The sequence below is a fragment of the Cibotium barometz genome, chromosome 3 (assembly GCF_041138505.1).
Source record: "Cibotium barometz isolate CiBa-2024 chromosome 3, ASM4113850v1, whole genome shotgun sequence".
Taxonomy (NCBI): Eukaryota; Viridiplantae; Streptophyta; class Polypodiopsida; order Cyatheales; family Cibotiaceae; genus Cibotium; species Cibotium barometz.
Genome location: NC_141048.1, coordinates 30,558,080 through 30,576,103, shown reverse-complemented (window position 1 = coordinate 30,576,103; position 18,024 = coordinate 30,558,080). Strand labels below are relative to the sequence as shown.

At 42.4% G+C, this 18,024-nt stretch overlaps 1 protein-coding gene across 3 annotated transcripts in view; it reads left to right on the top strand.

Annotated features, from left to right (window-relative positions):
* Window positions 1-1,689: 1,689 nt before the first annotated feature.
* Window positions 1,690-18,024, top strand: part of LOC147639932 (uncharacterized) — a 77,883-nt gene continuing 61,548 nt past the window's right edge. Inside the window, exons 1-6 of one of the 3 annotated variants that reach the window (XM_086775468.1) lie at window positions 1,690-1,857; window positions 14,526-14,600; window positions 14,842-15,110; window positions 15,233-15,288; window positions 17,257-17,361; window positions 17,887-17,989. In XM_086775468.1, the coding sequence (XP_086631594.1) occupies window positions 14,849-15,110; window positions 15,233-15,288; window positions 17,257-17,361; window positions 17,887-17,989 (526 nt within the window). In that variant the 5' untranslated portion in view covers window positions 1,690-1,857; window positions 14,526-14,600; window positions 14,842-14,848. Of the gene's footprint in view, window positions 1,858-2,227; window positions 2,302-14,525; window positions 14,601-14,841; window positions 15,111-15,232; window positions 15,289-17,256; window positions 17,362-17,886; window positions 17,990-18,024 lie in introns of all 3 variants that reach the window. The other 2 variants (XM_086775474.1, XM_086775460.1) reach the window with 2 other exon arrangements.

Sequence of the window (18,024 nt, the reverse complement as noted above, 5' to 3'; positions counted from 1 at the left end):
GAAGCCCAATGTGAAACAATATGATAACTATTTTCAACTTGCCTTTCGTAATGGAGAAATTTGGGATCGACAATGATATTTTTAAGCTACATGAGCAGGGAAAGTTAAAAGGTCAAAAGTTCAGCAAGTTGCCTGCAGCTTCCAAAGGCAAAGGTGCCTTAAGTGATGAAGCACCAAAACCCATTCCCAAAGAAATGAAGGTAACAGTGTGGAGACATTTACAAAGAAATCATTGATCATTGCAGTTCTCTCATGTGTGAAGAGTGGAATCATCTATGTAGAGCAAATGGGAGAAGAATTTGAAAGGTTTGTTTATTAAATTGACTTTTGAAGTTTTACTTGTTTCATCAGCTCTAATTTCTTTGGTTGTCTATTAGGCAAAAACCATGCTTCACATGCAGAGAATAATGATTGAAAAGTTGAATTGCTCTAATTGGGATGAGGTAGTGCTCTACCATCCAGACTCAAACAAACCCCAAGTGTTGGAGAAGTACATATTATTATTTGGTAACATGGTGAGTAGTTCATCTTGCTTTCATCTTTGTTTAACAAAACTTTTTTTTTTCACCTCTCACATCTTGCTTGTTGTTTTTTTTAGAACAAAGATCCACGAGTTGCCACCATCAAGCAAATCCCTCTTGACTTTGAGCAATTTCTTCCCTGTTGTCATCTAGAGAGGAGGAGGAGACAACCACCATAAAGCATTGAAATCACTCCTGGTCTCAAACTTTTCACTCATAATGATGTAGAGAAGTCTCCAATGCATTGGTGTGTTCATGAAGGAAGAGTTGAAGACATGGACACTTTTGTCACAACACATTCTTACACTTTGGCCATTGGCAGATACTCCTTATGGTTTTTGTGCTCCAAACCTAGTCAATGAGATGATGTGAAGTACGGAGTATCTACCTACAAGTCATAGAGGCTTTTAGCAAGGTCACTACTTGTGACTCTTGGGCACTAGTATTTTTTCATGTCCATGATCAAATTACTGCAGCGTAAAAAGCCTCCACCAACTCAAACATGACATGTCAAATGATGACATGGTAAGTAAAACCTTTGAATATTTTGATCCTAGCATTAAGGCATTATTATGTGTTGCCTTGTGTGTGTACACACACACATGTATATATTTATATTTACTCATGTAAAATAATATATACATATATGTATATATACATGTATACTAATGATGAAAGTATTATCAAGAGATACTTAATATATATATATATGTGTGTGTGTGTGTACACGCACATGTATATATTTGTATTTACACATATATGTATAAAAATATATACATATATAGATACGTGTATAGATGTATACTCATGATGAAATTATTATCAAGAGATACTCAAGAATATCCACCAACAAGCATCCACCATAGCTATACTTGAGAATAAACCACGTTGCTTAGTACGAGTCTTTGGATCCAGAAAAGACATGGAATATAATAATTTAATCAAAGGCACGTGTTTAATTCAACTACTAGGCTGCCATGAAACATTGCTGAGTCAGTAAAAACATTGTACTTTGATGGAGCGTTTCTCTCTATAGATGCCATGCGAACATCTCCATGTCCTTTGATGCATACTCTCTCTTAAGGAATAGATTTAAGAGCTCCTTTTGGTTCTCCATACCTCAAACACACAATAGCACCCCATATAATAGCCATGCTTCTACACCCAATAAGCATCTCTTTTGGCTCTCAAGAAGTAGAGAGCCGGGGTTCGAATCCCCGCCCCAACAACAAACCTTCGCAGAAAAAAAAAGAGTGAATTTAAATCCAAATTGAAGCCGTCGTGATCTACTCATTTTGCTTTGTCGGATCCGTCGCCTTGTATACCTGGAGGCGAGGTAAGTGTCCATACCATTTGTCACCTTTTTGCTGCATTTTTAACACTTTTCCATGCTCTTTCAAAGCTCAGTGCGCTTGTCAAGATCAGAAACCTTCGATTCTGGGTTCTTGAAGTTACTCGCAAATCTCTGTCTTTGATGATTAATGCTTGTTTGTTCTAATCCATACATGCTAAAACAGTCACTCTTGCATAGAGAATAGCCAGCCATAATGGCCTTTTCGGTACCCAAAAAGTTCATGCACATGCCCATCAACAAAGAGGCATACATTGGGATGGGTGTCACATTTGTCATTTATCCTAAAAACAAAACACAGTTGCATCTCCAAGCCCTAAAATATCAACAAGAATATGATAGTAAGCTCCTACAGGTCGCGGGCATTCGAGCATGACTCAACCTCCGAGGGACAAAGGACATTGCTGTTGGAGAGCATGGAGTGCATTGGTATGTATACTGACCACACAGCATGAATGGGATCAATCAAGAGGGCGTGTCTCCTTCCAAGTCAAAGTGCCCTCATGCCTTAGATGGGATTAATCAAGAGGGCGCCTCTCCTTCCAAAATGTTCTCTTGCCTTTGATGTCAAGGGTGCTCTGAAATGAGAATTCCATTAACATGCATAACTTGTTACGCCTTTGGCAATTGTTGCGTGGATAAGGCGATGTGATGAGATGCTACCACGTGACCCTTCTCTTTGATGCATTAGTGTTGCAAGTGTTGTCGTACTGGGTGGAAGCATTCTTGCAAGTGGATGAATGCATGCTTTAGTAAGAGTCTATGGATATTCTGTCTTAGCTGGTCCCATAAAACGAACAAATTAGCTTCGGGTTTTGTGGAGCTTGTTCATTCCATAGAGTACGGGCATGAAAAGCACCTTGATACCATGTGACAGAACACAACTATGTTGTGTGACCAACTTCACACTCACATGCAGGGTCTTTCCTGCAAACAAATCATGCGCAAGGTTACACAACAACAAAGATGGAGAATTTTTTTTTAAACTATTGAATGTCCCTGCTGATTCAGCAGATGGCCTGCAATTTTGGCACATGCACTTAGTGATTGAAGCTTAAATGGCTCTTAAACTGCAACCACAGAGGTTGTGAATGCCGGTCCTCAATGTGGATGAACATGTCCTCCCTTGAGGAAGAAAAGATGGTCATCTGTTGATGCTTGGAAGAGGCCAATACCGATGATGTGTCAATCAATCTCGAGTAAGCTAGTAAAACCACGATTTGGCATATCATGCTCTTCAAGAAATGGGCATTCATAATTGCATCCAGGTTCTTGTACTCCTCCGAAAATCTGAAAATAGTATTGACATTTTTCATTGATGCTTTTTTGTTTCTCATCCCTCCCATTGACCATCCATCACATTTGGCATGCATCATCCTCCCTAGTGGCAGGTCAAGTAAACCATTCACATTTTAGGTTTTGCATACTTCATTGTACACTCTTTGGGCTGAAACACGCTCTTGGAGCTGCTCGCATGCACACATGTTGGTGTTCATCTCAGTGCTAGGATATGCATCATAACCTATATAGGGTTGGTTGAGTAAGGAGCATGCACTCAAGATATGACTAGCTTGTACACCAATTAGACATAGACATTATCATATGCTAGATGGATTCAAGAGTCTTCCTAGTCTGCTACATCACTACATGTGAAGAGTCATTGGTGCATTGTGTGTTTCAATTCCGAGGAGGGAATGTCCTTGTCAAACCAAGGATCGTGTATGAAGGAGCGTCTTCAATGCTTTGGCCAAGTGCATGGGGTTAAAATGTTAGTTAATAAAAAAAAAGTGTAATACGAATTCCCCCATTAGTGCAGAAAACATAATTGCAAGTAACACCAGCCACAGTTTACAGTTTTGATAGGGCTTTCTCACGCAGTGTTTGGTACAAAAGTTCAGAGGTACCTAAGTCAGATAGATGCTCCTTCACGTTGCCACCTTTATAGGCATCGAAAGCCCCTTTAGGAGGCATCAAATCCATGCTCAGTATGATCCTCTCACGAGCTGGCGATATCACACCATTAAAATTAAAAAGGATTTTTGACTCCAGTGATCATTTGTGCTGTTCAAGGTTTGATCAAGGGTAGTGTCAAGCAATTGAACAAGGCAGCTTGTCTCTCAGAAGACTCAGGAAAAGTTATCAACAGTTATGAGTACTTGTTTAATTGCTGGAGATAAATGCTTGGGTAACTTAAAATTTGATTCTCTTCCTAAAAAGAAGATCCAGATGGTTTGGTGTGTTCAACGAAGGACACAGTTGCCAGTTCTTCATCTAGCCATTCATGGTTCCAGTCAGTGGAGTTTCGCTCAGATTGTTATTCGCAACGTTTTTACAAACAGTTCCCTTTGTGAAGAGAATTTTCCCAAAGCGATTTTGAAGACTTGCTCAGCGTTCAAAGGTGGAAGACCCAAAAGCTATCATTGGAGATACTCAGAAGCTGTTTGGAGTCGCAACAATAAGTAGATTTTGTGGAGCTTGAGTTGAAGGTGGATGTGATTAAAGTATGAACAATCCAGGTGAAGCGTCGAAGGTGTCACCTTGGCCTCATATTTGAGGGTAAGTCCGGAGGGGATGTCAGATGCATGTGCAATGGCTATTGATGCCATGTGTAGTGTAGACTAGGGAGAGACCATTGTGAGGATTATTAAGTTTACAGATAGGACCCTGCACTAGGGTAGCAGATAGGAGTATGCACTAGGGTAGCAGTAGATGCATGCTTGTGATTGGAGAAATCAAAGGCATATGAGAATGTGCAGTCCATGAACAAAGAGCAAAGAATGGAAAGCTAATTTGGGGCAAGAGAAACGAGCAGCAGTTTATGCAGTCAAAAGTGGTGCAAATGGGCTATAAATGTGATAGAAAAGTGCCTCCACCTCAGTATATGTTGAGCTGAGCCCTAAAAGTGAGCTTAAGGGTTTCTTTGTATAGGTGAAAAGTGGTTTAAAAGGGCTGGTTAGCTGCAATTACTTTATCCTCTAAAATTATTCAGCATCTATGAGAGGCCACTTCTCTTCATTTGTTCATTCAGTTCCCCCTCATCCCTCAACCCACATAGAGCAACAGAAACCAGTAGCAATCAGTCCCAAAACTCATAAAGTCCAAAAGTTGTCCTGAAAGCTGTCTTGTGCACATCTTCTGGCCTGATGCAAATTTGATGATATCCACTCTTTAGATCAATGCGACTGAAGTAGGTTGCTCCCTATAATCGATCCAAAATATCATCGATTTGAGGTATTGGGAATCTGTTCTTGATGGTAATCTTATTCAGTGCCCTGTAATCAATGCACATCTGCCAAGAACCATCTTTCTTTTGTACCAAAAGCACTGGTGAACAATAGGGTGAAGAGCTCGGCTGAATCAACCCTTTGTCCAATAGATCACGCACTTGGCTTATAATCTCTTCTTGTTGGACTTCACTCACCCTATAGGGTGGCTTATTCGGTGGTGAACTTCTAGGAATCAAATCAATCCCATGATCCTCAGGCCTAGCAGGCGGCAATTCCCCTAGCAAAGCCTCTGAAAAACAATCTTGAAAACTTTTGAGAAAATCCAATCTTTCCTTATCCAACTCAGGTAGGTAAGAATCTGTAGTATCCTGATTCTCTTTAACAAATAGTAAGTAAACAGAAAGATGTTTCTTTATTAGACGAGAAATGGCCGAGGCCGATACAACAGGAATAGATTGCCCTTTAAGCTTTACATCAAGAGTGTGTTCCTTATTCTTATTAGTGAGAGAGATTTTCCTGTTGAAAGTATCTACTACCGCTTTAACCTTATGGCACCTAGGCATACCCAACAAAACATCACAACCCTCCAAAGGCATTATGAAGAAATTATCCTCTCTGTTCGTGTAAGTCTGCACACTGAGACGCAGTTTCCCAATGATCAGTGTAACTTCAACCGAATGTCTAGGACAAGCCAAAGTAGCCTCATGTAACACACCCATCTTCTCTGGTTTGATGCCCAACTTTGCTGCAAGCTCGGGGATGATGAAGTTTGCACGAGCCCAGATCGAAAAAGATCAAGACCTCCTGATCTCGAAGTCCTCCCCATGCTCTGCATAACTCTGAAGATGCATCCCCTTGCTTCATCTCTATCAAGTCAGGTACTAGTCCAGTAGATGGTTTCTGTTTCTTTACTTTAGGCTCTTCCTGTGAATCATCTGCGTTTTCAGGTGCTCTCTTCGGACACCTATAGTACCGATGCCCTGCTTCTCCACAAGAGAAACATTTGTTGCTAGCTAAAAGCTCTTTCCTTTCTTCAGTAAGGGCTGAAATTTTCTCTTCTTGGATTGCCCCTTCTCTCGTGGTTCAGTGTTTTTGGTCTCTTTCGACTCCTTTGATGCTTTCTTGGAGAAGAGATGTTGATCCTTGAATCCTGACATCTGACCAGTAAGCATGGCATATCCAGTCTAAGCATTTTCTATCATCTGAGTCATATTAATGACCTTAGTTTTGATGCAATAGTCTCGAAGCTCCTTGGGTAACCCACATCAATAAGTCTCTATTTGTCAACCAGTGACACAGGCCTAAAGGATGTGACCGGTAGCAGAGCATCCCAAAATTTCTTGTTATATTCTTTCAGATTGTTACAATCTCTGGAATCTAATCGATGCCAAGCTGTCATAACATCCACCTCAAAAGTTGGTGTCAACCATAAGGACGAGAAGATTTGCTTCAGCTCCACCCAAGTGCTAGGTTCTATTCCTTGATGAAGAAGTGTCGACCACCATTGAAGAGCATTACCCTTTAGGAAAGAAGCTGCCTTTCGTACCTCAGATGCCTCTGTGAAGTTACCACTAGAAAATGCCGCATCAAACTGTTGAATGAAGGTGAGAGCCTTCAAACGATCCTTTGCACCACTAAAAGTATCAAACTTTACTGCAGCACCACCCTCTTTATAATCTTTTGGCTTCTCGCCTTGAACAAGATTATTATAGGGATGTGGTTTGAGAAAAGAATTGCCCACAGCATTAGATCCCATGCCCATCATACCACCTCCCATACGAGGCATACCAAAAGCACTTCCACCACCGCCACCATAAGTTCCATACATACCTTCTAGCATACATCCATGCATACTTGGTTGCATACCATAGCTCCCAGTCATGCCCATGTTGGGTACACCCGTCATGGAATGAAAGACAGAGACTCCGCCAAAGTAACCAAGATGAGAAGTATCGAAAGGGTTTCCATGGATAGGTGGGGGAAAAGGAGAAGAAGTATCAGGGTATGGCTGAAAATTTGGGTGGATGGGAGCCGAATGTTGAGGCTTAGCTTTCTTCTCAGACCCCTGCCTCCGTGGTTTAGAATCAGCTTTGAAGTTTCGTGGAAAACGTGAGTCCTTTGCGAGTTCCATTAATCCCTCCATCAAACTCTGCATCTTTGCTTCATAGGTGGCATCATCATCTTCAAGTTCTGGCATATCGGAAGTTATTTCTTGCTCACTTTCCTCGTCTTCATCGAAATAGTAGTCGTCCTCTTCCGAAGATAAATCCTTCATCTCCGCACTAGTTCCAGCCATAGAATTAAATGTGTCGATCATCACAGGCTCGCCCTCTTGAAAAAGTTGACAATGAATCTCGGCAATGCAACCTTGAAACTGGCCTTCAACAACTTGATGGGCGGTGAACACACTTAATCACACAAAGAAGTGGAGCTAGAGTGCTCTTGCACAAAAGACCAATTGGCCCCAAAGCGTGGCACCCCCGTAGGTATTTATTTATAATTCAAAGTCGGCGTAGCCCTTGCACAACTCCCGAGGAGATTCCTCCTTGATCCATGGGGAGGAGATCTCCTTCAAGCTTTCACCCAAGATGTGTTGTGGAATACAAGGGCCTTGGCCTCTTATTTATACAAGTTTGGGGGAAAAAGCTATGCTTTTCCCCAAAAATCTACTAGAAGAGCTTTTCTCAAAAAGACTATTGAAAAGCTCTTCTCTTCTTTAAAAAAGAAAAAAGAAAAAAAGAAAAATAAATGAAATACATGGCGCTTGAGCGTTTTCGAAAAAAAGAAATCCACGTAGCTTTTTTTCTCTTTTTCGCCGTTTGTTGCCCGGTGTTTCTCTTTGGCGCTTTTCTTTGAGTTTTTGGGCTGCCCGTCGCCTTTGCGTTTAGCTGCAGCCCGGCGCTTCTCTTCGCTGCTGTCCAGCGTCCACGCTTGCTGCACGGCGCCTTCTCTCTTGCTGTATGCGCCCGTAGGGCTGTTTGCTACAGGCCGCCTATGATATGCCTGCAGCCAGCCGCCACTCACACGTGCGCTGACAGTACCCGCAGTCCAGCCTTCGCTTCGCTCTCTCTCTCTCTCTCTCTCTCTCTCTCATCACTTGCAACCAGCCACACATCAGTGCCTGTACCTGCCATGTCAGTGCCTACACACGTGCAGTCCAGCCTGTGCAGCCGGCCATACCTGCACACGTGTCATCTGCCACGTCACCTGTGCCACGTGACAGTGCCACATCAGCTGCCTTCCATTAGTGCCACATTGTAGTGCCACGTGTCGGCTGCTTGTACCCGGTTGAACTTGCAGAACTAACCCACAGGATGCCTCAGCTGATGTTCCTGCAACAAGATAAGAGAAACACACATATACATGCATATGCACAAACATATGAGCATGCACACATGTACACACACACCAAACATGTATTTGAATCCACACACATGTACAGCCTTACACATGCATTTATTGGATTAAACATGATTAGTGAATGCTTAAACATGCTTAAAACATAATTACAATGCTTAAGACAAAGAGGTAAAATACTCAGTCCTGTAACACGTTCAGATTCGTCCTGGGAGCTTGCCTTTTAGGTGGCTGTAGCAGAGACTTGTCCACGTGGCTATCGTTTGAGTGATGCATGTGATATGAGACCAGCAACATAAAGCATGCCGACCTTCCCTATCAGTGCCAATCCATACTTTCAGCAGTTTTCAGCAATGATTATGCGGTAATCGAGATTTGGAGAATGAAATCGATTGGCCAAAATCCTAAAAAACTCGTCTTTTCTGCTAAATTTCAGCAATTTCAATAGAGTAAAGGTCAAATCCAAGGTTTTGGGACCAAATTGATCAGCAAATCACTATGGTTGTGATTGCAAAGTGATGTAAACCCCCAAAATTGTCATGTGTATCCCATGTGAGTACCACATGGACATGCTTCCTACTTCGAGCTGCGTCAAGGACAAGATGCTAGGAAGAGCATGGGCAGATTGTACCGTTTTGGGACAGCCAGACATGTGCTCTACAGGGCAGACAAGATGTTAGGAAGAGCATGGGCAGATTGTACTGTTTTGGGACAGCCAAACATGTGTTCTACAGGGCGGACAGAAAGGTGCCAAGTCCATTGAATGTGGTCAACTTTTAACATTGTATCTAGATTTACAGTTGGCACAGTTGGCCAACCAGCCAACCTTACCAACCAACCAACCCCTATAAAAGAGCTTCCATGGACAGTTTTGTATCACCCCAGTGAGATAGCTATGTTTATGTTTTCTTTCTGTGTGTTTTCCATTCCATGATAGGATTTTTTGGACATGCAGTATGGCTTATGGATTATGGATGAGATTGATCATCTCCACCACAAAGCACATACGCTTTTGCCTATCCTCATCTAGAGTTTGTGTGATTTTAAATTCTTTGGCCTGACCTTCCAATGGGCTGAACTCCTTGATCAAGTCTTCTTTGTCGGCTTGCTTGACTAGATCTACAAAAGTCCAACACCATCACGCTTCCATCGGGGGGTGTTCTCAACATGGACATTATTGTATCACTTTGGTCTCATAGGCCCATTGGGTCTTTAGTAGACGCTTAATATATCTTTCTCTCTCTCTCTCTCTCTCTCTCTCTCTCTCTCTCTCTCTCTATTTTTGCACATCTCTCTCTATGTTGTGTGTTATCTTCGTCTGAACGATTGCTAAATTTCTAAACATTGAAGTTACCGATTCTTCCACCAAGGTTCCGCATGTTGTATTGGTATCAGAGCCTTCTTCAAGTGCGAAGATTCAGCCATAAAACCATAAAAAAAGATTGATTTTTGTTCTGGCTTGTGTGGTTGGTTTCTAGACTCCGGAGGCCGGAGGACCACCCTTTTTGGTGTGACTCCTATCCCTAGAAGGACGGTTGGTTTTCAGCCTCCAGAAAGCCTCCCACATGCATAGTGGATGGTTAAATTGCGTTCCGGAAAGGAAGTGCATATTCCTACTATGGCGAGCTTCGACAAAGAGAGAGAACAAAGAACTTTGGAACAAGGAGCATCAAGGAGTCCTTTGAGTGCAGCAGACATGAGTGCACGACATGTTCCAGACGATGATGTGAGCAATCTCAGACCAGAACACCAAATTGGAAGAGCAGGTGTACATCTTGGCCTTGGAAGAAAGAACCCATTTTCTAGCCCCTTTTTCTCTGTCTCCTTCTTTTTTCCACATCCCGATAGCAGATTCTCTACCGGATAACCGTTTTGAGGGGTTACGACCCCAGCCGAGTTCGACCGTCGAGTTGCAGATGCGAGCAATGGAGATTCGATTGATGGAAGACCGTGCGGTAGCACAAGAAGACGCCACGCGATGCATGGAGCACGAAAGATTTCTTGTGGCTTTAGATGCAAGAGCAATACCAGCGGCTTCGTCGAGTCATCCTTCCAAGAGGATGAACTTCAGTAAGTACAATGGTAAACTCGACCCCACAACCCTTTATTCTTGGTTGCATCAATTTGAAGCTTATTTTGCTGCAGTTAGAAAAAATAATACTAACAGAGTGATCTTGGCTAGTTGGTATTTGGAAGGTGAAGCCATTTCATGTTGGACCTAGTGGGCTCATGCCCACACTAGATTAGGTATAGTAGCTTATGTCTGGGATGAGTTTGTCCTTGATCTTAAGCGACAGTTTCTACCGCCCCATTACCTTGAGCGACTCAAAGATGAGTTCAGGGGGCGCGTTTGACGCGCAACCAATCCTGTAGTTTGCCAATAAAATTTCTAACTTATGTTTGCAATTGGGCATATCTGACAAGGATAAGAAAGGGCAGTTCCTTTACGGCCTTGACACACAAATCCAGTGGGAAGTGCGTATATTTTGGCCATCCACCTTTAAAGATGCACTCTTGCTTGTGCAGAGTGCTGAAATGAACTACAATGGCAGAAAGCCCAAGACTTAGCCTTCCACTGTGAAGTGATGTAAACCCCGAAAATTTGTCATGTGCATCACCCATGTGAGTGCCACATGGACATGCTTCCTACTTGAAGCTGCGCCAAGGACAAGAGGCTAGGAAGAGTATGGGCAGATTGTACCGTTTTGGGACAACCAAACATGTGTTCTACAGAGTGGACAGAAAGGCGCCAAGTTCATTGAATGTGGTTAACTTTTAGATACATTGTATCTAGACAGTTGGCACAGTTGGCCAACCAGCCAACCCTACCAATCAACCAACCCCTATAAAAGAGCAGCTTAAAAGTTTGTGTTTTGACATCTCAATCTTGGACACCGGTAAGATGGCACAGCTGGCTAGAGACAGCCCTCAGCAAGGAAAACAAAAGCATCTGTAGATTATCAGAGAAGCTGTGAATCAGCGAGTCATCATTGTATGCATTAGAAGAAAGGTATGCATAAGCAAGATCTAAGCCAAGATCCAAGTTCATCATTGTAAATATTGGTTATGTTTAAGTCTTCCGCTACGTCACTCGTGTGACATTGGTATCCTAGCCTAGTGCAATCCTTATGGTAGTCGTGCATTAGGGTTTTCTGAAATCAGGGTTTGCAGCTAAAATTAGGGTTTCCCTGTTTTGCATCAGATAAGCTCTTGCATCAATGTTTTCAGCTCTAGCTTTATTGTGCAAACTATTGTTTTATTTCCTGATAAAGTCATCCATCTAGGTCAAGCTTGGGGAACCATGAACCACTTCACGGAAGAGTTCCTAAAACAGTTCCGTGTCAGCTTCAAGGAGCTTCTGAACTAGGCGTGAGCATGGGCAAGCACCATCATGGAGTCACCTAGGGTTGAGGAGCAGCCGAAGACCGAGAGCGTTGATCGAAGTGAGGGAGAACTTAGCACTTGGGTGACAGTGTCACAGGTGAGGAGATTCCAACAGATGTTTCATTGCCCACGTTATCAATGCTTGAACCACGGACACCAGAGAGCCAGTAGGTTGATCTCTCCAATCCTGAGAGGAGGACAAGGTCAGCCTATCAGTTTTCGTGAAACTTCCGAAGAGTCTCTTTGAGTCCGATACAGAGGTTACATCTCTGTAGAAGATAACTGAGCCTGGAAGCTTGGAGATCAAGCTGGTGGATATGGAGCAGAACCTACAGATGGACTGGAATAGAACTAGAGCAAAGGTGCATGATTTATCCTAGTGCTCCAAGTTTAGCAAGAGGGGATGCTACGTGATCACCCATGTGAGTGCCATGTGGACATTGCAGCTGCCTTAAGGGCAAGATGCATGGAAGAGTATGGGCAGATTATATGTGTTTTGAGACATCCAAACATGATCCATAGGGCAGTCAGATTGGTGCCCAAGTTCACTGAACGTGGAAAACTTTTAAATACATTGTATCTAGACATGCAATTGGCACAATTGGCCAACCAGCCAACCCTACCAACCAACCAACCCTTATAAAGGGGCAGTTTATAGTTCATTTTTGACCTCATTCTTGCACAGTTGTGAATTGACATAGCTGGTTAGAGGCAGCCCCTCAGCAAGCAAAACACAAGCATGTGGGGATCATCACAAAAGCTGCGAATCGGCAAGTCATCTTTGTATGCATCAGTAGATAGGTATGCATAAGCAGGATCATCACTATAAATATTCATGTTTTGCAATATGTAGTACATTAGGTCTATTTCTCCTTCTCTATTGTGTCTTTCTCAGTTTTGATCAGTGTTAATCCCTAGTGTGCTTAGCATTAATCTATAAATAAGTCTTCCATTGTGTCACTTACGTGACAAAATTGATCAAGGGAAAGCGGGAAACAGGCTCAATAATGCACACCCTTTTCATCAATTTTACAAATCCAAGCATCAAACGAAGGCTACTCCGACATTTGATAGGGATATTTATCCCCACATGCAAGTTTATTGGCCGTAATTGCCCCTCACGTGATACACCAAAGCAGCCTGAAATGAGCCTTGAATAGGAAAAATTGGCACAATTTCATAAGGAAATTGATTGTTTTTATTTGAATAGATCTCCCACAATCCTTGAGCGAAATTTTCCCACAATCAAGCTATAGATTAGATGTGATACCAATTGAAACAGACATGGAGGGAAGGGGCGGCTAATCATTGTAGACTTGGACCAAATTCTTGTAGCTCAAACTTACGAATCAAACCAAGCATAGCAAGGACCAATAAAGGGGGAGCTGGCGGCTTACCATCCAGCCATATATCCAAGTCCATGGATCTCCCTCCAAGTCTGACATCAGCCAAGCATTGTGCCCTGTCCTCGGCCACAACCCCTCAGTCCTATACCACATGGGTCCACCGATTCAGGTGTTAGGTTGAACTGAGCATAGGCCTGCTCTAGGTCCCGGTGTCCTAGGGAATCCTCCCATGGGAGCACCTACAATTGAGCTCTCAACTCATATTTATGGACCCGCCAGTGGTGTCCCTAACTTATGGCCACTTTGCACTTGTAACTTTTAATAATAAGTCCCTTGCTTGGACCTAGCCTTAGCGTATGACCTAGCCTTAGCGTATTGTGAGTGCCTATTTCACAACAATCTGAGTGCCAACGTCTACACTTATATTTTATAGAAGGGAAAGACTGTTGCCATTGCCACCTTCATCAGGCCATCATTGAGAAGCACTTGGTGGACTAGGCACATTCACACCCAGTTAGACACTAGCTTTTCCTAAGTTTTAAAAAATAAAAATAAAAAAATAAAATTGTGTAATCTCATTGAGCCTGCCTGAGCATGTTTGTGTGTTTGTTTGTCTTTTTTGGGGTGTGTGTGTGCATGCGCACATGCGCATGCATGCACTTGCATGTTACATTTTAACTTATTTCTGACCATCTATTATGGTTGTGCTTTGCTCTCAATTTCAACAAAGCACAGTGGTATTACAATGGCCTTTAGTTACCATTCCAGTTACGGTAGATGACTTGCACACTTTATGTGGTTTTGTTTCTTTCCCAACCAGGGAATAATAAGAGTCAGGAATCAACCAAATTTCAAGGAAAGTACAATAACTACTTGCAGAACCAGTCAAGGATATAGTGCCAATTGATCCTAGTAACAAAGACAGAAAAAGGGGCTGACACCCTGGATACTTATATAAGCAATTCATTTGGCCTCTGCTGACCTTTGAATCCTATTCCAAATAGAAGAGGGTATTTGGTGAGTGACCTTAGTAGCCGCTTTAAGTTTGGCCTCTGCTGACCTTTGAATCCTATTCCAAATAGAAGAGGGTATTTGGTGAGTGACCTTAGTAGCCGCTTTAAGTTTGACCCTCCAAATTTTCCAAGCTGTCAAGCTTTCAATAATTTTCCATGATCAGAGGAGCATCATATGGCCAGAACCCTTCAGTGCTTTTCTAGCATGTGTGAGGTCACAGGTCATTTACATTTTTTTTTCTTTGCTGCCATAGCATTTAGGGGCGTATTACAAATTGTATTACTGTACTTTTTTTGATCTCATAGGCCACTTTGGTCTTCTGCAGATGGGCTGCATGTCTATCCTATCTGAGTTCCCACGAGAGGTTTTCTTGAGTCTGCACCACGCTCTGATGATGGAGGTCATGAAAGGAGAGAAGGGCAACCTTTATGAGTTTCTAAAATAAAAATGTTTCCTTTGACTTTTTGTACATTGTGTGAGATGTTGAATGCTGTTTTATGTGAGGGTCCAGTTATCATTCTTGAAACGATCAAGAAGGTTTATTTGAGACATGCATTTACTTGAAAATACATTGGAGTGTGCTTTGATTTCTGGTCATACTTGCCCAAACATTCAATAAGTAAGTCATTGAGGCTAATCAGGTTGAAGATGACTGGGGGTGAGGAGCCTGCTCCAGTAGTGTTCAAGAAACCTTGGAAGCAAAAGAGAAAGGCTGCACGGAGTGGACATGGCTTTAAGGAAGTCGAAATATTTGAAGGCAAGCCTGTTACTCCAGGCCCGAGCTTGCTAGAGTTGACGTCAGCAGAAAATGGTTACATACAGATCATATGTATGAATGATTGCAACTTTTTGGTGCCATTAAAGGTGGTGGACTCCTTCAAATGTATAGATGTTATTCTTCACAGTGAAGGTAGGTGGATACGTTTTTCGTGTTTGCTCAATTGATAGCCCCATGGACACTTAGCTGACACTAAGCTTGAAATTAAATTTGAGTGAAAATCATATAATTAAACCTTTTATGGCCTTTGACAGTATCGTTCAAAGAGAGACTGGAAAATGTCATTCGTTTTCCAGATATGAGCCCAGAGGTAACCTCTTCAAAAGCATCTTAAACAATCTGTTTGAACAGTCGGCATTTATCCATACCTTAAAATCTCTCTTCAAGGCTTTCTTTTTTTGGTTGCCTTAGTGTAAAAAATCATCTTTTATTGGCTTGTCATGCACATGCTTCGACTTGTTTTGTTAAAAACAATGTTGCCTTTCCAAAACAATTGAAGAAGCGAAGCTGTAGCTGCCCCATCCAACTAGTAGGGGCTATAGAAGCTCCATCCAAAAGTTTCAAACCTGAGGGGAATTCATGCAGCAGTAGCACCTTGGATTGAATCACATCCACCTTGGATTGAAAGGAGAACATGTTGGAAAAATTCTCATGGTCATTTATAATAGAGCTCATTTATGGGACTCAAGTTTTTTATGTAGATAGGACTCCTATCTTTTGTGGAATGTGAAGCTCATTCTTGAGATCAAGTTTGATTGTTACAACGCTGGAGTCACATCATCTATTGGGTGGCTGCTAACTTTTTATAACTCTTCAGCTACCCTATCCCTCCAGGGAGAGAGTATCCCTGACTCCAGACATGTTGGCGCCTCAGATGTGTGACGTTATCAGAGAGAGGGTGCAGGTCCTCCAGAGGGCCAGATGCTTCCACCCTCAGAGATCCAGGCCAACCTCTTGGAAACTAGAACTTGAAAATCTGATCTAGGTACATGAGCAGAGCGCTCTCATATCACCCTAATACGAGAGAGAGAGAGAGAGAGAGAGAGAGAGAGAGAGAGAGAGGGGGGTGGGTGGGGGGCGGGGGCAGACGGCCTGAGCACAGTATGCAATAGAGCTTAAGTATGAGAAAGAAAGAAACTTTTATTAACGTCTTCAAAAAGACCACTAGGGTCTATGAGACAAAAAAGGTGTTACAAAGTATCCAAGCGTTACACTGATCCTGGTAAAACAGAAAAATAAAACACTGGAAAGAAGACTACTAGCTACAAATACAAGTAGCATCCTTAGGAATACATCATCAGGAATGCAATAGCACGTGTGGGCATCTTTGTATTGCCGGAGCAACTTGAATGGTACTCATTGTATGTAGAATGAAGGACCCAAGTACATGCTTTTATAGGCACCAAGGCCTTTGTCTTTTGACCCTAAACTTAAATAAGGGGGTGTTCACACCACAAAAGACACTAGACTAGACTCCAGACTAAGTCCGAAATATCCAACAGTTTTATGAACTTAGTTTACACATGGGTCATATGTACCACATTTTTGGTTGCATGGACCGATTGGGCTCTAGTCAACGTTATAAAACCTTTCTTTCTTTCTCAAAGCGAAGTTGTGATCAAGATTGGTCCTGATGGGTTGTAGAGCCATGAAACTCAGAGCTCTATCAGTCAATCAACTCATAACATAGACTTACCTCTTGGGCACTGATCAAATGCCTAGCTCTAGATGGGTATCTTCAAACATGTTGAAGATATTGTAAGACTTTGTTGTGAGGTGCCCAAGCAGAGATGGAATTGTGCATTTCTTTGACTGCCCACCAAGCAGCACAATCCAGTACTCCCAATACTAGGTCAGTGTTTTGTGTCCTCCAATCCTCTAGGAGCACTCATCCTAACTAGAAGCGAGGCAAACTACCTGACTGGCTCCCAATACTAGGTCAGTGTTTTGTGTCCTCCAATCCTCTAGGAGCACTCATCCTAACTAGAAGCGAGGCAAACTACCTGACTGGCTGTGGTGATATCTTGAAACCAGGCTAAACTGCCAGGCACACACCAGTTGCTCGTATATCACCATGCATGAAAAATGCATTTTGATGGACAACCTTGTCTCATAGACCCCTGATGTCTTTTGTTGGATGGAAATAAAACTCTCTTTTTTTCCCTTCATACACTAAGCTTAGTACACAGTTTTACGACTAGGTTCTTGCCTTGGATCCCAGTGTTAAGAGGAACAATAGGCAAAGCATACTCAACCCTGTCTGTAACACGACTTGCAGGTGATGGAAACTGTCCTACGTTTTGTCTTCACGGATTACTTGAACAAGTTGAAAGCAGAGAAGTATTGGGGCTCTGAAACTCCACGCCTTGTTTTCCAGTTTGAGGTGTGCAAACTTTTGACTGGATTTTGCTCATGTGCTGTTAATGTTTTGTGAATTTGTGCTGCCAAACTACTACTCAAAGTTATCAAGGATGAATGAAGTTTAGTTCGGTGTGGCATCATACTTATATTATGCCTTGTATAATCTTCAAGTGCTATGTCAGTTTGCAAACAAGGGTTGTGTGCCTGTGTGCGCATGCAGGCCTTGTGTTCCCTTTAAGTGCTGTGTCGATTTGCATACAGAGGTTTTGCGTGTATGGGTGTGTGGGTGTGTGCGCGTATGCAGGTGTTTAAAAGGGCCCTCTTACTTCTGTCCTCTACATAATTGTAAATGCCGAACATAAGAAAAGCGCTGACGTGTTTCATTTTGGTCTAAAACTTGGTAACCCATATATGCACATAGTAATAGATACCAAATCAGTTTTGAGTTCACAGTTCTGCTTGGTCATGTGTTAAAAATTGTCCAGGCTAGTTGTCTGACTTTTTTGTAACACCTGTTTTCTTTTTTATTCTTGTTTTGTTCCTTAAGGTGGCACCAACACAAGCTATGGACCTGATACATGCGGCTCATTTCCTTGGAGTAAAACATTTGCTGAGTGTGGCTGCAACAATGGTGGCTCACAACCTCACAGGTCAGCTCTATTTGCAAAGCAATCTATAATGGCAT